At 27.9% G+C, this 20,538-nt stretch overlaps 1 protein-coding gene across 12 annotated transcripts in view; it reads right to left on the bottom strand.

The window, feature by feature from the left end:
* The window catches only part of LOC132948053 (glucose transporter type 1), an 86,729-nt gene that overhangs the window by 21,417 nt on the left and 44,774 nt on the right, over positions 1–20,538 (bottom strand). For 9 of the 12 annotated variants that reach the window (XM_061018323.1, XM_061018322.1, XM_061018324.1 and 6 more), the window contains one exon: positions 12,181–12,709. The exons of the other annotated variants lie outside the window; for them this stretch is intronic. In XM_061018323.1, coding sequence (XP_060874306.1) covers positions 12,181–12,587 — 407 coding nt within the window. In that variant the 5' untranslated portion in view covers positions 12,588–12,709. The remainder of the gene's footprint in view (positions 1–12,180; positions 12,710–20,538) is intronic. 12 annotated transcript variants of the gene reach the window in all.

Consider the following 20,538-nt stretch of genomic DNA (forward strand, 5'->3'; position numbering starts at 1 on the left):
CATTATTATAATATATCATATACAATAATATATGCTTATATGCACACGCTACTTATACATTTTATATTATACGTGGGTATGAATGGTATGAAGTAGTGTTCGGAAAGAACGCTTTCATTGGGTCCACGCTATTCGTTTTGACATATTTCTAGTGAATTTCGAACGTTTAAATAATGTTTATTATTTTCAGGTATAAAAATAGAATCGTTAACAATGGACAACCAGATATGAATTCGTTAATTTTTTTAAGGAATGTGAACGTGTTCATTTTATTTTGCGACCGTTCCGAACACTGCGTGGGTACTACATAATATAGTCTATTATATATATTATAATCATATTTAGGTAAATATTATTTAGAAAAATCGATCGATCTATTCATTTATGTATATGTACCTATTATATTATAGTAATCGGAATACAGTTCTACGTACTATTATCTATTTCCGATTTTGCGTTTTTATTACTATACGCCGTGTTGATTATCCCTAATAGATGGAAGCCGGAAGGTGCAATAATATACGTACCTACGATATATATATAGTATAAATATATTTAGGTACAATGAATTATTTTGCAACGGTAAACAGTTTTCAGTTTTCAGTCTACACGTACCTATATGAAATGTATTATAATATATCATACACGATTTATCTTTAAGAATACGCCAAACGGAAATTATACCAATAATTTCTTGTCTGATGTTATTTCACCGCGCTTGTAAAGGTATCTATATATAATATAAAATAAATCCAACGCTCGACAGACCTCAAACTAACTGGTTATTCTTTTCAACAATCTCCAATAGGCAGTGCCGTCCTATTTTTAAATAATAATCATCTACCTATAAATTCCAGTTTTTCCTTAATTTTTTTTTTGTTTTTCCCGGCGCCTTCAAAATTAATTTTGACCTCTCCAATGCACCAACTAGATTCACTTTCCCATCGAACAAGATACTGAAGTTAAAAATTGAAGCATTATTTCAACTACTTATCGTGTACACAGACAAAAATAAAAATAATAAAAAACCACCCATCATTGTAAAACCAATACATTCATCGCTCAGCTCAGAATCTAAAATCAACTAATCAGAAGTGGAGAACTATCACATCGACCGGAGGTGAAGGAAATGCGCATACAGGAAAAGAATTATTTTAACAGTGATGATACCTATCTATTTTGTCATGGTAAATAGGTTTATGTATTAGACATTATAGATCTGAACTTTGTACAACGCTGTAATTCTAGAGTCTATTAGACAATAAGAACATTGAACGTAACCCAGGAATATTGCCCCAATCTCTTTTGGCCACCAATTGTAGATGCACGAGGTTGAATTTTATGCCGACCATAAATTCCTAATTCCAAACTAATTATTATATAATATTATACTTGAACAACAATTCGTATTCAGCATGTTAGCGCGTTAATTATTACCTGACACCTGTAGCTGTAGATGTTTATTCGATAGCCCGGTATGCAAAATCTATTCGGTTCTACACAGAAGTAAAATGTTGGGACTGATTTATTACTGGTTGTTTATCAAAATACATCCATATGATTTGAATACCACAGTATTGTGCACGCGATAATTTCGAGGTACGAATATTTTACATTTTATATTTGGTAATTGGTACGTAAGTAGGTACACGTTGGATGTTTTATTATAATCACATTTCACATTTTATTATTTATCGGTTATCATAATATAATACTCGTCTCAGGTTAGGTTATTTATTTTTACATTTGTTTTTGTGTTATGCAATATTATACACAGTTGTATCATACCACAAATCGATTATAACGTGTACCTAGTCTTCTGATCTGTTGCGGCAATCCTGGGTGGCTGGGCCTGAGCTATTCAACCTTTGGATCAATGTTAAATTATTTGTACACCATAAATAAATCATCTAGAAATATGTTAGATTTTTCAAAAATGTTTGGCCTTTTATTATATTTATATAAATATTATAATAAGCATGTCATATAGAAAAATATGTCAAATTAGAAAAATGTAATTATCACGAAGTAAAAATAGCTAAACGGTTTTTTTTTTATAATTATTCACTTTTGTAAATATAAATAAAAAAATTAACGTCTATCCAGGAATATTATTAACAATGTTAACAACTGATTAAAATTAACGAATTAGATGATGTATTTGTGTAACAGTATTTAAAATATTTGGACTGCGGAGTCATACAGAACCTACATAGAATGTGCGTTGGTTAGTTTATGTTCTTATCGGGTGTGAGTGGTGTGACACATACGGTTAAATATTATTACTGTTTATTATTTTGTAATTATCGATATTTAATGAGTGTTTTGGTTTGTTTCAACAAAGTTGAAAAAGCCATCAACCAGTTAAAATAAAAAAGAATTATTAATGTTAAAATATCATGTTTGTTGCGAAAAATAACAGAAGTAGAGTTTAAAAAAAACGATTGTTGCTCAGAAAATAATTGTAGAACGATTACACAAAAAAAATGTTTATAATTATAGACATGTCACCGACGCCCGACGTAAAAACGTAGGCGAAACTCAATCAAATACGGTTTATTAATATAGTCAAAATTATCCATAATTTATAAAACATAATTATAGCTTTACCCCCTGTATAATAATAATAATAGTATAGGTATAGTGAATCTCCCTATTATGATATACGAACGAATCGAACGATGCAAGTATACCTACGCGCGGCCATTGTATAAATACACCGTCGCGCGTCGGCGAACAAACTTTGGTTCCCACACTCCTGCTGTAGTGCTGTGTATTTCGTATAGAGTACACCTAACTATTACACAGAGTTATAACACAATATTATACATTATAATATTATTATTATACGTATATTGTACTGTATATAGTGTTTAACGCTGTACCGTACGTATATTGCATATAATACATACGAATACGATGTGTGCATGTAACATTGTTTCGTATGTAAGAAGCGTATACCTTCTGCTCGTATAACATACAGCATCCAATATATTGTATATTGTAATCGTGTATTCCACGAGCAAACAGCAAGCGTTACCGGACGAAAACCATGCGGAAGTAATCCTATATAATATATATAAATATAATATAATATGTGTACGTCAAATACATACACAGTATACACACGTATAGTGTAACCGTATAGGTAAGACCGCGAGAGGGAACGCTCGAAATCATATCAGGGGCGTGCATGACACACACACACACAGAAGCGGACTTATATACGCAAGAAGAGTTATGGAGATGCATAATATAATTTATATGGTATACTGCGTGTGGCGCGGTGACGACGTATGGTGTGTGCGTGTGTGATGTGTATGTCGATGATTCCATTAAATACTTTATAGTATGTCGCATATTTTATAGAAGGTGATCCATTTAAAAGTGTCTACATTCATTATTTCAAAAAGATTTAACTTTGTCAAAAATATGTTTTTTACATAATTTTATGTCATTCCAAAATAATATTAAATGTATTTTTTGAAAATAAATTATATTTTTACAATTTTTTATCGTTATTGGTATCGAATTATACATTTTATATTTATTGAACTTCCTATGAACACTATTTACTGGGGGGATAATAACCTATTCAAAGTTTATACGAGCAGAATATAGTAAAGACCAGTATTTTGCGGAATACTCCTGTCCACTCATTGAGGCATTAAAAATACTTATAGTTTTAATGCTCCCTTTGCCCTACCCCTGGATCCACCACTGGATTTAACTGATGCAATTGATATTCATCTTTTGTGACACACTAGGCTCTTCTTAGATAATAAAAGACAACTAATATTGTAAAAATTGAAATTTTATTTTTAAAAAAATATGCTTTTTAATAAACACTGTGATCTAAAGATTCAGCAAACTTACATTAACTATTATTTAGTAACTTATTCAACCTAATTGCGTGTATCATTAATTCATTAGACGGTATATATTGCAATAAGAAACTATACTAATATTTTGTTTTCACGGGATAAACAAGTTAGATATATTTATTAAAAATATAACGTGAAGTATGTAAATTACGTAAGTCATTAAGTATGTTGAAATAATAAAGTCGACTATCTCTTCATTATCAGCCGGCAAATTATAGAAAATACACTGCCCATTAAAAAAAATAAATAGCGCCGGCCTTACATGTTGTAATTAAAAAAATCATAAGACTAAAGAAACGATAAAGATAAAACACAGTGAAAAATATATTTATTCGTTTTTCAAAAATATTTTAATTCTTCAAAATATGTAAAACAATATATTTACAAAAAAGTTAATACTTGTCAAGATAATGCGAATCAACTAATAAATAATCATATTGCGAAAACAAACAACGCTGAGAATCGTTTTGTTTAATAACTTATCGGTTACATATAATTTATTATTTATATAATAGAATAGTACCAAATTAACATTTGAAATGATATATTTTCTTGTAAGACTTATTTATGTTGTATCTGCTGATAAATTAATTTTTAATAGATTAATAGATTATAATTTAAATTTAATACAACAACTAATGCTTCAATTAAATAATATATTAATTATGTAAATAAATAATTCTCATTTCCTAATACCTTATAATATAGTTATATATAGTAGGATACATGTTGTTTTTGTTTTACATACAACTGTTTTACATAGTGATAAAATAAACCTATTAAATCTAACGAGTGTGCGTGCACCATTATGCTATTGTGTATATACTTTTTAAGTTAGTAATGATATTCAAAAAATAAAGAAAAATGAGTAAGAGGAAGTTTTTTATAATTTTTTTTTTGTTTATAAAAGAGCTCTGTTGACAAAGTCAAACAGTTCAAAACTCTTGAAACTTTTATAAAACTTTTACTATTGTCTTGTGGTGACACTTTTTCATTTTGTCTCCGGACGATTTAAAAATAAAAAAATCTTTCTATTTTTGTTCATCTTGGTAACCCCAAAAGTTAAGCGGGACTTAAATAAAGAAAAATACACGTCTTTGGATTTCTTAACAAAAAGTGTCTATCTGGTATTTCGATCGATGAAAGTAGCTTATTATATGGGGGACGCTAACCAGATCGGAAAGGGTAACATAGGATGTCTCCTAAACAAGTAAAACATTCTTAACGTATAGGTACTTATTTGAAAACTTACAGACTTAACGATATAAAGTAAGCGAGTTACAACTTTAGACAAAACATTTTTGATGAGTCCGTGACATAAATGATAAATCATAAGTTTATTATACTTATAAAATTTGAACTCAATGAATTGTGTAGGTACTTATTAAAAATGTGAAAGATTGTTACAGAATTTATAAGTGTCTTATTAATTTCGGTGCTAATTTTAATATTCGTAAATAAAATATAATATAGACCTATAATATTATTTATTAGGTATGAATTTACATTCAATTTAATTAAATATTTCGATAGTTATAGGAATTTTTAATTTTAATTTATGTTTTTGATGCAACGATAAAATAAATATGTAAAATTATACTATATAAATATAAATTTAATTTATTGCCTAGAAATATGTATATATATGCAATATGCAATATGTATATATATATTATTTTAATTTTAATGATAAGTGAATAATCAATGGTCACATTTAATTCAACTTATTATGATTCACACCTGATTAAATTTGCATGAAAATAGATTCAAATCAATTTAAGCTATACTAGTTTCAGTGTGGATATATATTTATTTTAATTATTTTCCATTTTAACCTATTAATAATATGGATATTTAATAGTTATTCATTTCGTCATAATAAGCGGTGGCATGGAACAATAATGCAACTGCAATAGGCTATAAAGCCTATAACTGGCAACCACAATCTAGCCTTCACATCATCAGAGATTTAGAGCCTTGTGATTTAGAGTGCATACAAAGTGTATTTTTCATAGTATGAAGTTTTATGATAGTTTTACATTGTGCTTAGCCAATTTTGTAGCCAATTTTTGTACTTTTTGTACTTTTTTCACCTATGCCTCCCCCACCAAAAAAAAAAAAAATTAAGCCCTGGATATATTAAGCCCACTGAATATACATAGGTATAAGTAAATATGAATATTAGTTAAGTATAGTCATACGAGAGATAAAAGTTTAAGAACTTTTACGTTTCGGTTTTGAATTATAGAATTAGAGAAGCCATAGTAAATCATAAACTTTTTATCGATATTTTTTTAAGGGTAATCATTGTTTTAGTTTTTAAAATGAGTAAGAAATCAGTAATACACTTTAATATGAGATTTAATACATAATAAATACCTATTAAAAAATAACCATTTTATTTCAAAAATACAATTAAGTAAGATAATCTAACGAGATTTCAACATAATATTAGTACCTATAAGTAGGTACCTAATAAGAAATAGAAATAAAATCTATAAGTACATCATTATACAGTTAAATTTTGATAGTATTTATATTTATACCTTATTATAATTTGTAAAAGGGTTTAGGTACTTACAATTAAAAATATTATCACTAATTATTTTAAATTAAAATACTTTTTTTTCTCGAAATAAACATATCCACAGTCACATGAGTTTAGTTAAAATAATCAGTACATAAATAATTTATCATAATATTCCAAACATATATGATATTAGTTAATAATAATATATGCAATACCTAATGAATTCCTTTAAACATGCCAGCTAAATGTATCTACAACATTATGTACTTGATAATCTACTAAATTGTTACAAAATTTAATTTCTATTATTATCATTTAGTATATTGTATATATTGTAATGTCTAAAATAATTTTCCGACTAATATTAATACTTTGCAAAAGTTATTCAGGTATTAATATTTAATTGTATATTTGTATAATAAGTGTTCTAACAATCATATTTATTTATAACTAACTGTCCCACCCAGCGTTGACCGTGCCAAAGATTTGTTTTGTTTTTTATATAAATATATTTGTAAATAAATATGTATATCTATCATATATTTACTAATTGTAATAGTAGTATAATACGTAACCAAATAATGGCAACCCTATAAACAAAACTTTTTTTTGTGAGATGAAAAAAATTCATGTATGTGCTCCTTTTTAGGTATAGGGATTGAAAAAATAAACTATAAACAGTCTCTAAATCTTATGGAATATATTTGTAAAACTTTTTATTGAAAACAATCCTACTAATTCACTACTATTACTATATTATAAATTATAATATGCAACCAGTAGCAAGCCTTTATATAGAAAAATCCCATTGAAAAAGGCTTTACGGGTTTTCCCGAATTTTTCAATTTTCCGAGCAACTTTTCCAATTTTTCTTTACGTAAAAACCTCATTCGAAATATTCCGAACATCTAAAAAAAATATACCAAATCGGTCCAGCCGATCTCGATTGATGTAGTATTGCGGTTACCAGCGAACAGCTAATCATTTTTATTATACTATAGAAGATTATACGATGATAGTTTAGGGGACGTATTAATTCCACACATAAGCGTAATCGAGGTGTGCAAGGGAGGGGGGGGGGGAACCGCCCCCTCAGATATTTAACTGAGTGGAAAATAATGTCGTTTTACCTTATAGATTTTTAATTTTGCCACAGACTTTCCCCTAAGAATTTACCCCCAGCTTACGCATTTACGCCTATGGTTATACACACATATAGATGAGAAATATTGGAACAAATTTTTATAAAACAATGTACAATGTACATTGTACCTACGTTATATTAAAAATATTTTTAACATACAAGTTCTATCAATAATGAAATAGTTTTTAGCAATTCAGTTTAAATATAGAACATGTACATACAGGGTGATTCACTGAACATGCTCACCAGTCACCACCATTTTTCAATGAATATTGAATTCAGATTCTTGAAATTTTTTATACTTACTACTAAGGAGTGTCCTGTGGCAAAACAATAACTTCTGTTTTTCAATTGAGAACCCACATTTTTACTGTGAACTATTTAGTGGGTAATTTTGTTTAAAAGAATGTTAATGTATCTAATTCAAAATTTGAACGAGTAGTTTTTCAGTTAGGTGCCTATTAAAATGTTTATATTAAGGATAATGGTCCTTAAAAATGATTTAACAAAATTATGAAATATATGTAGTATCGGATCTTGTACTTATTATGCTTGGACTATTTTTATAAATCATAAATTTAAATAGGTAGATTAATATAAAATACTAGTATTTTTAAATACCATATAGTTCTGGATCTAAATAAACTCAAAAAGTAGGTCCTCGTCCGAATTTCGATTTTGATACGTCAACATTTTCAGAAAAAAATTATCGGATATATAATTTACTGTATTCAAGGGAGATTGTCGTTTGAAAAACAGAAGTTTGTATCTCCACAAGACTCTCTTGTCGTACAAACAAATCTTAATGTTTTGTAAATTTCGCTGTTTAAGTATATTATTTAAAAATTTCAAGAATTAGACTTTGCATAACTGCATTATTGAAGAAGAAAAAGGTGGAGGGTATGTATGTCTAGTGAATAACTTTGTATATAATTTTTTCTTATAGAGAGTTAAATTTTAATTGTTTCAAAAATTTGTTGTTTTTACAATGGGTTTTTAAATCATAATATACACGACTTTACAAGTTGTGACAAATCACCATACTAAATTGGAAGTTAACGGGAAATTTCAAGAAATACTTATATTATACCCATATTTTATTGTATAATATCAGGTTCAATGAAATAAAAATAAAAACACCAGGAGAAACAATTATTTTTTATTTTTGAAAAATATAGACGAATTTCAAATTCCAAGAATGAATTCATAAGTACTTGAAGATTCGTCCAAATTTTTAGATAAATGTTTCATTTTGGTTGAACGTACAAGTCAGACACTGCAAATAAATAACAAGACTTTCTAAACATATATATACAAGTATATTATGTATTATTGAGTACCTGATGACTTTTTTCTATAGTAGGTATAGGTGACTATAAAATATCGAAATCTAAAACAAAATTCTTAGTCTACATTTTTTAAAACGTAGATATTATATCCCAATTATAAATATGTTAATATTTATTCTTTTACTATTTAGGTGGACACCATTCTCACAATTTACCTTGTTAGTATATAAAACAATAGATACTCGTTGCAAATTTCAAAATTTGAATTAGATTTAAAATTTAAAATTTAAATTAAAAAAATAATAACGATAACAAATAATAAAAAAATATTAAGCCTAAAGTTCAAAGATTCAAGAAACAAACACCACATACCACATCTACTATGATAAAACTACAACCTGACCAATGAAATATTATTATCATCAACTTCTTAAAGGAAATCAAGTTATATAACCTAATATAAGCATAAAATATAATGTAAACTACACGTAAATATAATGTAAGTTAATAATTAATGGCCTAGTATAGATAGCCGATATAACCAAGATCAATAAAAAAGAATAAGAATATTATCAAAAACGACTAGTCCGCGCTACATTTTTTAATTACTTTATAACTTTTTATCATTTTTTAGTTATCTGGATTTATAAATTATGTTGTTAGTAGAATATAGGTATTAATTCTTATCTAGTATTGAACTGCAGTTAAATTATTAATTTACCCTGTTTTTTACGATCTGGCCTATTAGATTTTATAGTTATGAAAATCGGCTTTATATAGTAAATTTGAGTTTACTAATTTTTTAAAGGGTCGTCATTTTTTAAGGGCAACGAAGTGCACAGGGTCAGCTAATAAAATATTAATTTTATAGAAGCGTCACTTTCTGAAAAGTCATTGTTTCACTTAATTTTACTGAATTTAGGTATAATATTAATATCATCTTTAAGTTAAGTTACAATAATAATAACGTGTACTGTTGCAATTGACTGCAGTCATAAGACCTAACTCACGAATTATTCGTTACTCGCCACTCGTCATACTGAAGAACGGAACAAGTCGATCGGAGTCTTAGCCTTGGATAGTTGGATAGTTGGATAACAAAGAAATAATATTGACGGCACCACACTACATTTATCGACATGTGTTTTGATATAATTATATCTGACACTAGTCCACCTCTCAAGTTTGAATTATACATTTCAGTACCACGTGTGTAATAATAGGACCGTAATAGCGCAATAGTACGGTCAGTAGGAGTAAGCACGGGAAGTGTCGTATTTAGGATTTATTTCAGAGGGGAGATATGATTAAAATAGTTATTCTCCCTCCACTCGAAATACAGATACCTACTTATAGGATGCTCAACGTCCCATTATTTTATTACCTACTGATAAAGTGATAAATGGAAAAACATAACTATCTATACAGCCTTCCTAAGCCAAAAGACAGTAAGCGACAAAATTTGAAAAATGAGTTTATTATATCAAAGAATTCGTTATTTTAAGGCAATTTAAGGCTAACCGTGAATTAAATAGATTGTATAATAAACGTGGTTAAACATATACGTATTTACAAATATATGAATGATACTAAGCAAAAAAGCAGTATCAAACATATGCTAAGAAAAAAGGCAGTAACTGACCACAGTATACGGTAATTTTGCTTAGTATTGGCTCTATACGGTATTTTCGTTTAGTATTGATGATAATTTTCTAGCCGTATCACACAATATCATATTATCATAGATTATAATAATTTATAAACATACGCTGTTAACCACGGTCTTAGAAGACCCCGCTGTTAACATTCTGGTTGTTATTAATTCTGTGATTGTGGTTTGGCCCATCGACCATGATTATATTATATTATTTTATATTATTTCATGGTTATGCTATTAATAAATGTGCATTTTCCCTCTGTAAACAATAATATTAATGTCCGACACCACTAAACTAAAAGTAAGTATATGCGTTTTGAGGTGTTAAGAGGTACATTAGAGTTTATCCATGAGCGTTATTGGATTCTACAGGAAAAGTTCTTTAAGAATCATTAATTTATTATTTTATTTTGATAATATGATAAAAATTACAAGATGATTCAGAAAAAGTTATTTTTCTCAAAACTACTACATTGTTACTTACTGCCTTTTGGCTTAAGCTTAAGGGCAGTTATAACCATCAGGACCAGATTTGGGGGGCGCGGGCCCCGGGCCTCCACAAAATGAGGGCTTCCATTTAATGGGATTTTTTCAACGTTTTTTAAATCAATTTGTAAAATTAGAAACTTCTGAGCTACAATCTGCTGCAAATTATCTTGTTAGTATTTACACCGATTATTTAGAATCTTCACTTCGAAATGAATATTGTTTTCATACAGTTCAGTTCATTTACAAAATATATATAGAAATGCGTAAAGATAATGATCAATGGGAAATGTTTTTATACAGGATTATCGAAGAAAATAATTTGCTGTGTACATTCCTAATATAGAAGTAGTGATGCGTATATATACTTGGTTTTGTTCGTGTCCAACTGTAGTGGGAAACCATAATTTTCAAAAATGAAGTTAATAAAAAACCGACTATGAACTTCGATAACACAAAGTCGACTATCAGGCCTTGCACTGTTAAGTATCGAAGTGACATACTTAGATCAGTACATATCTAATAAATGTAATTTAAATATTAAATATAAGCTAAAAAAAAGATATATCTCCCTAAACTCCCCCCGTAAATACGACACTGAACACGGACCTAACCTATCAGCGTCGGCGGGGATAGAGGGGAACATTCTTTTAATCGCTAGGACAGACTAGAGAACCTATATGGATATATAAAATAAGAGAGCAGAAAATAATCTGATGCACTCCGATTTGTACCACCATTATCTGTCCAGAGCACTATCAGCCGTCAGATACATATAAATACAAAAATTAAAAACTGTCTTACAAATTATATTTTATAATAGGTTCTAATTATGAATTAATACTTCAAAATGTATGGTTTAATTTAATTCATTCTCATATTATATAGGCTCTACAGGACAGACTAGTGTGATTATTACACCGATCGGCTCCGTCTATTTCTATATTGTTATGATATACACAGCTGTACACAATATAATACATAATATTATGGGTCATGGAGTATCGCTTCTATTAATATGGTCACATAATAATAATTAATGATACGGATGGAAGTTGTTATACGGATACAATATATTATTGATATAATATTATGTAAAATGTATAATATACGATTATAATAGCAGCGTAGTTGGCGTTGTCAAGTAGTCGGCAAGCATGCAACTATGGTGATGGTGCGTAGTAGCTTACCTCACAAGCATCTGCCTGAGCGTGGTCTCGTCGTCACTACCGTCGCTTTGGTCAGCTTTGGTCGAGCCACGCTCGGACGCTTGACGCGACGCGAACTGCCTCGCCACGCCCACATACCGGTCGCTGATCACTTCGCCCTGATCACTGACCAGCACGCCAGCTACCAGGCCGCCGCTACCACCACCACCGCCGCCGCCGCCGCCACCCTCACTGCACGGAGGGCTGCTGGTGCTGGTGCTGGTGCTGCTGCTGCTGCTGTTGTTGTTGTTGTTGGGCGCACCGCCGCCGCCGCCACCGCCGCTGTCACCGCGGTTTCCAGCGTCGTTGCCGTCTCCGTCGCCGTTGCTGCAAACACCGCCTCCGCCTCCTCCTCCACAAACTCTGCCGCTGCTGCTCGACACTTTCATACAACGAATCCACGGCGGGCGGTGCCGTCGCACGGCGCTCCACCAGACCGGCCCGCGGCGTGCAGCGGCGATACCACGTGCCGGCTGCTATTACTCCTCACACCAACCGTCGACACCAACACCTGAATAGCCCATATCACATACACATACACCACAAAGCTTTGTATTTACACACACACGACATGCACTGAATGGTATAAATATATTTTAGTTAACTAATGAGTAATGAGTTGGTAAGTTTATGTTATTTGTGAGATCTATAATAATATTGTGTCTAATATTAAAATATTAAATGAGACCCCATTTGAGAAGCAAACGAAAGTCGGCGGGGCTTTAACCGAAAGAAAGAGGAAAAAAATCACCTGACACCTATAACGACTATAATATAATATTATATGAATATATTATAATATAATATAATTGTTTTGTATAAATATAATTGCTTATACTGAGTGAATAGGTATCATAGAGTAACTCTATAGTCTCTAATAGTCTTCCTCTATTATAGTGTATATTGACGATAATATTCACCGAACGGCGAACAGGATTACTTTATTCGTGGTGACCTGAGGAGGGAGATAAAATACCAAAACGGCATAGGTAATATAATAAAATCTTATGAATAAGGTTAAAATATACTATAATACTATAGCTCATAGCAAAGTACGATAGTAGTACTATTAAATGTTAATATTCATAACTATTTTGCAGTATATTAGTATATTGTACATGATTAGTGTTGTAGAATTGTCTTTTATATGATTTTTATTGTTTGCATTCTTAATAATAAGGCCTAGTATTATTATTACTATGTATTATATTGTGCGGTTTTATAACAACTAAATGTAATCACAAGCCATAACCCATATTATTTACACTAAGTTAACTAAGGAGAAATCATCTAGTAACACAAGCGTGTGGTTATACATTCCAATCTATGGACTATACGTCTATACGTTTACCTTATACTTAAGATAATATTAATATATTATATCAAACATTTTATTTTTTAATAGGTTCTTTATAAATATAATATAATAATATAAAGTATAGTATACGAGTTGGTTAGAACTCTGATATATTTTTTATACATAATGTACTAATGCACTATGAACTATACCTACATTAATTATATATTAGGTATAGGTTAACGTAATATTAATGTTATTTTATTAATCTGTATTATATTATATATGACTATAATTTATAACAATACTATTAATTAACATTGTGACTGTTTCTATGAATACCTGTCAATGAATAGGGACGTACCTACCTAAAGAATTATGCTTACGCATTGGTTGGTGGTTACGCAGATAAATTATTAGGTACATTTGAATTGAATAAATAAAACGCTTCATCGTCGTTAACAGTTGAAATTATTATTATTATTTAATAAAATATTCTCGGACGATAACAAATTTTTCGAGAGATGAATTTCATGAAAATATAAAATAGTACCTACAGTAATGATTAGACTAGAGTAATAAAATATGCAATTAATTCTCAATTTTTAAGAATACTGAATAACAAACAACAGGTCTGAAATAAATAGCTATTTATTATTATTTTTGTTATTTGACATATTTAGATCAATATCATTAATGGTAATTCTTCGAAGCATCAATGAGTAACCCGAAGAGTTAATATAATTGTACTATTTCTGTTTATAATCTTTATACCTATATTTTGTTGATGACATACTAACTTAGGTTATAAACAAGTAGATATGTATTTATATAGTTTGATGAAACGTAATGGCCTTTTGGTGATATTTTTAATTCAAAAGTAAAAATTTTATGAATAAAGAATTTGGTTCCTACAAAAAGAAAATATAACATTTCATACTATAAATTTAATTGTAATTTGAAATATAATTCAATACTATATGGACACTACTATAGTAGTATGCATGTAATAACTAATAGGTAATCACTAATCACTAATCAACGGTATTTCATATTACAAAATGTGTATAGGTAATAATTATATCTTACAAAATAATATTGTTAATTAAAAAAACAACCATTATGATTACAATATATATTATGTATAATAAGGAAAATGTACCTGTACAAGGTATTAGGTAAATAAATTAAAACCACTCTTTACTAGATACAGTATAGGAGTCGACTATAAGTCGAGTGGGTCAATGTAATGAATGTATTAAATTTGAATTCAATGACATAAAAACACGGAATATGAAAAACGATTCTAAGTGAAGACTAAATATATTATGTATATTTTATGAAAATGTCTAATATCCCGAATAACTCAAAAAGAGTTAACATAATGTTTTGGAAATTAGACTATGTATAAAAATAATGATATAAACATTTAGTGGAAATTTTAAATATCAACGGTTAATCGATTTTTTTTTGTATTACAACAAAATAAGAAAATCGTTTGATGAGAAATCATTAATTTACGAACGAATATCCAATTTCGTAAAAATTTGAACTTGAGCTCATTGATTTTGAGCTAATAAATATAATTATTAATTAAACGTTTCTTTTTCTAAAAATGGCGATAAAAATTGTTTTGATTGAAAGTTCAAATTTTGTCAAGATCCGTAAAAATTGCGAAAATTGCAAATTATTTTGTAGTTAAAATTCATACCTAAAATTTTAAATATAATACAAGGTTATTCATAAGTTATTATTGTTTGAATAAAAAAAAGTTGCACGGAAATCCACAAATAATTTTTTATGAGCGTCTGAAGTTTAAATTTTGACAAGATATTATTATTATTATTATTATTATTATTATTATTATTATTATTATTATTATTATTATTATTATTCACGCGTAAAATAACGATTTATCATCAAAAGTTCTTATTATTTGTTATAACTCAAAACAAAAAACCGCAAAGACTTGACATTTTCACCAAATGTTTATGTTATTATTTCTTATACTAGGTATAATTTTGACTATTTCTGAGCTATTTATAGACGTTTTAAATGCTTGAATTTGTTTTCCATAAATATCGATACTAAATTTTCCTTTGAATCAAAAAGCTTGAAAATTCAATACAATGTTTCTCATAAGTAATTCATAATATTGTAACCTAAAAATCTAAAAATATATATCACCATAGTTTTTTTTTATAGATATTTTAAGTTTAAATTTGGACAAAATTCGATATTTTAACGAATAATAAAGATTTTTAGTTATTTTGTTGTAATTTAAAAATATTATTTGTGAGTTCTTGAAACTTGTAACGTATACGTATATTATTATATTTAAAAAATAACATATATACACAATGATATTTAAAATACAAAGTTCTCGGTAAAAATTATTCAATCTACCTTATTGTAAAATAAATGACTATATTATAATAGCAATATTATTTTTTAATTTAATTCAATATTTATTTTTAAATATATTATAGGTATAATAAACTTCTTTTTTATTGAACAAAAATTTATAATTACAATCTGTATTTACACGTTAACAATTAGTAAATTTGATGTGGTTTGATTGACGGGAGGGGGAAGTCACCAAATGGTGGCACCCCGTGGGATAATAAACTTATAGCAGTAATAATAGGTTGACAGACAGTTTCCGCTCAGAATCGATTTCCTTATTCTATGATTTATCATTGAATTCAAATTTAATACATACTCTTCATTGATGTGGTACCCATGGCACCTACTATTCAGTAGAGCCATCACCTTTACCTACTTCGCTCCTTTATGTATAAACACATTTTTATCATTGTCCATGGCAATTTTTGACATGGGCATTATTATTGTACCCATCTATATAGTAATTACGGAAATAAGTTTATAATATAAATAAGCATATAATTATTCAAAGCTTAAATAAATTAGGTACCTCCAGGCTACAGGTAAATTGAGGTAATGAAGCAAACTAATATTAAAGATAGATTTTCAATATAACCTATATTTTATGCCATGACAGAGTCAGTTTATTATCCAGAAGAGTTATTTAATATTTGTTATTTTTGCGAATATATTCTTAAGTTTTCATTAAAATCGACCCCTTATGTTCGGAAATAATTTTTGGATCTTAGTTTATGGCTCTCCGTATTAAATATATAGAAGATTGTAAGTAGGTAAATATATCGTATCTAATTTTATTTTAAATTATACAATCATCGAAAACATGGAAATATTTAGGTCAGATAGCATAGATACAAGTTATGATTAATGATACATTACTTTACAGGTTTACATGATAACACAACCACTTTTCATTTGTATTTACTCCACAATTAAAAAATACATTTTTTACACTATAAGACTTATTTATTTATTTGATGCCATGTATTCATCAAAATAACTTCTATTTAAAACTGAAAACAATAAATATACTTTTTAATTAAATCAAATTTATTCTTAAAAGTTAAATTTGTACCAATACAAAACTAATATTAAAAATTTAATAGGTATATCATCAGTAATTTATTATATTCATGAGAAAATGTTTAAGAGGTTAAAATGTGAAAAAAGTTGCATTTTTCTACTCCCTATAACGATATTTCGTTAATGATACATAATCACGCTAGAATACAACAGATATACAAATTCAGAATAACATAAAATTATGTATATAATAAATATATTTGAATATTGCCCAGTTGTTTTTGTTTACTACACGTATAAAATAGCGTAGTATTTTCATTATCATAGATTGTGGTTTGTAGATTATTTAAAGGAAACGTTGAATTTACGAATACATGAAATTTAAATAATTTGTGTTCTATTGGCTACAGTTTTGTTTAAGGATATCTTCTAATATCGTAATTTATAAGTGACAATGAAGGAAAAAACAATAAATTAGCAAAGAATAAGTAAATATTTTTTTACGGATTTACCATTACACAGTTACACCAGCCTAATTTTCTACCTACGGTCATTGTTAATTGATTATAGACTAGATGCTTCCAATAACAATGGAAGGAAATTAACTATTACGTATTTCGTACAGAGTTCCTACCTATGTATATTTTTAAAAGAACACTGTTCTAAAATTACTTTTAGAAATGAATTTAATATTTCAATAAGACTTAAATAATTTGTATAAAAACTGTCTAAAATTGTATGTGTCGTTCAAATATTTTGTATAAAATTAACGCTGGTATATTTTATCCAAATACTTAAAATTTGTATTGTAAAATTAAAAATTGGAACACTTCATGAATTTTAAATAATAAAAATATTATCTTGTAAAAATAATTTTAAGAATGGTATTTATATAAATTATAGGTAATATTCTAAGCTGAATCTTAATTAACTATTTATAAACTATTCAAATATATTTTTAAAAAATGTAATTGTTGATTAATATACAACATAATATATCTGTAACAGTATTACATTAACAACGAATGCAACATTTTAAATTGCTCACTCTATATTAAGTATTAACCAACTAAACTACACATTTTACATTTATTTCACTAGCTAAACTAGCACAACTGCACTATAAAATAGTACCTAATATATTTAACGACCGATTATGTGGTATTTATATTTTATTTAAAAATATGTTGTCAATAAGAAGTTTATGTAAATGTTAAATGTCAACATTTATTAAAAATTATAAACTATAATTTATTATATTTAATCTAACATACGTATTATATAAATATATTAGATATAGGTACTAAAAAGTATAAATATAGAGTTATTAAATTAATATTAATACATTTATAGAGTAAACATTCAAATAAATAAAGAAAAATGTCTCTTCTTAAGTGACATAAGTATATCCTAATGGCGTGTGAAAAAGGTCACTAAGTTTCCTAGGTCACTGAAACTACCGAATAATTATAATCAAACAAAGTGGTTTTCAACATGATCGACGGAGCATGATAGAAGAAAATTATAGCTAGCGCGTAATTTAAGTCCCCTTTCGGACTTATCCCCTGACAATTTAAATGGAAAATTATAATAATTAACTCATCCATCGTTCCTTTAAATATAACCATAGCCCATAAGGGCCAAAGGGAAGTTATTAAAATTTTTATTTTATGCAACATAGTTTTACTATCAAATTTCTTCGGAATTGTAATATTAATATATTTCCAACAGTGGATATTTTAAATTTAACGATACTATCGTTTAAAATAATAATATTTATATGCGATGGGTTATTTTAACGATGTTAATATATGGTAACATACAATTTTATAAATACACATAAAGGTTATGGGTATTGTATTACTAACAAAATGTGTCTCCATATTTAAATAAGCAATTTAAAAAAATTAAAGCAGAAATATTTCAAAATTGTCTTTAATATTAAAGATATTATACAAAATCAATCAATTCGTAAAAATCAATGACTTATAATAAATATTAATCTTAAGATTATTAAGCGAATTATCTTTTAAATAACGAAATTACTTTTACATTAAACGCAAAGTTAAAAATATGATTTTTATTATATTTTTTTAATGTTTCGGAATATAATATTGTTTTATAAAATTAATTCTTAGATTAGATTGAGCATTTTTTCGTCCTAGTACAATCTCATAATAATATGACTAACTAAGGTTTACATAATATTATTAAATATGTTACATATAAGTGAAAAATACACCACTGTCCCAACAAAAATATGTTGTTGGATTCATACAACTTTAAATTGTTATTTAAATATTTAACTACGCTCATTTATCATTGGCTTAGTATAAAAACGTCAAAATTTTCAATAAAATATTCTACTATACAGTAAGAAATTCAAAATATAAAATGTTGTTTTAAAAAAAGGAAAATAGAGAAAAATCAGTATGATGATAATGAATAAAAAATAAAACAAAATAGATAAATTGATTTAGCTTATACTTTACTTTGAAAAAATAAAAATTGAACTTATAATGTTTTGAAATAACTACTGGAAGCTGTAGGTATAGTGAACCTTGTAATATAATTTATAATAGGTACTTCTATGGAAGTGAATCTTTTTTTAATGTGATATTTGTATGTGCAGTTACCATTAAGAGTTCAATAAATTGAATCGGTTGATAAAGTTATTAAATAATTGTATTTACTTAATTTAAAATCAAATCAAAACCCATAAAACAAAAGACGTTCACTCACGTTTACGATTGACATAAAACCTTGGTGGTAGTCACGAATACACATAAAATGCAATCGTTGTACATAGATAGGCGGTAAAGACTAGTGGTGCCGTTGTGGCGAGCGGAAAAATAAAGCAAGTCGAACAGGTGGAATGGAAAGAACAAAATAATTCAGGCTATAAAGAGCGGGAAGCATGCGAAATATAAACTGTCAGTGGAGCCTTAAACTTGTTTATGATTAATGTAATATATATGTACCTGCTTAAAACAGTGCATGTATGCCATGTAGGTAGGTATTATGTCTGTTCCAACCCATACCCTAGCTCGTAACCACTATCACACGAACACAAAACAAGGGTCATAATATACTCAATGTTATAATGTACCTATATGAAACATACTCGTATATAATATGAAATACGAACACAACATGATTGGTGATCCACCCTATTATTGATATCTTGCGAATGCGGTATGATAATGTAACATTTAATATCACTGAAGTCAGATATTCGATACTCGATATTATAGAAAATAGAAAATCATTAACTTCATTTGAAATATTTTGTTTGTAAAAAGTAAGATACTTAAACATTATATATTCCTAACGCTTTATGTTTGTACAAATGACTACCTATCTACGTTTCTTAAAATGTTGAGGTCAGGATAATATTATAAACGTTTACTGTTCCCTCTTCTATATGGACATAGTATATCAATTGTTACAGGGTGCATAAGAAATACTTAACATTTTAGGTATAATAATGATATTTCAATACCTATTTAAATTTTTCGGATCGAAAATTTCAAAAAGATTGTTCCATCTTTTTGAAATAACAAAAGTGTTTATTGTTAAATGGACCACTCTGTATAAATGTATATAACAGTCCTGCG

This window comes from Metopolophium dirhodum, chromosome 7 (assembly GCF_019925205.1).
Source record: "Metopolophium dirhodum isolate CAU chromosome 7, ASM1992520v1, whole genome shotgun sequence".
Taxonomy (NCBI): Eukaryota; Metazoa; Arthropoda; class Insecta; order Hemiptera; family Aphididae; genus Metopolophium; species Metopolophium dirhodum.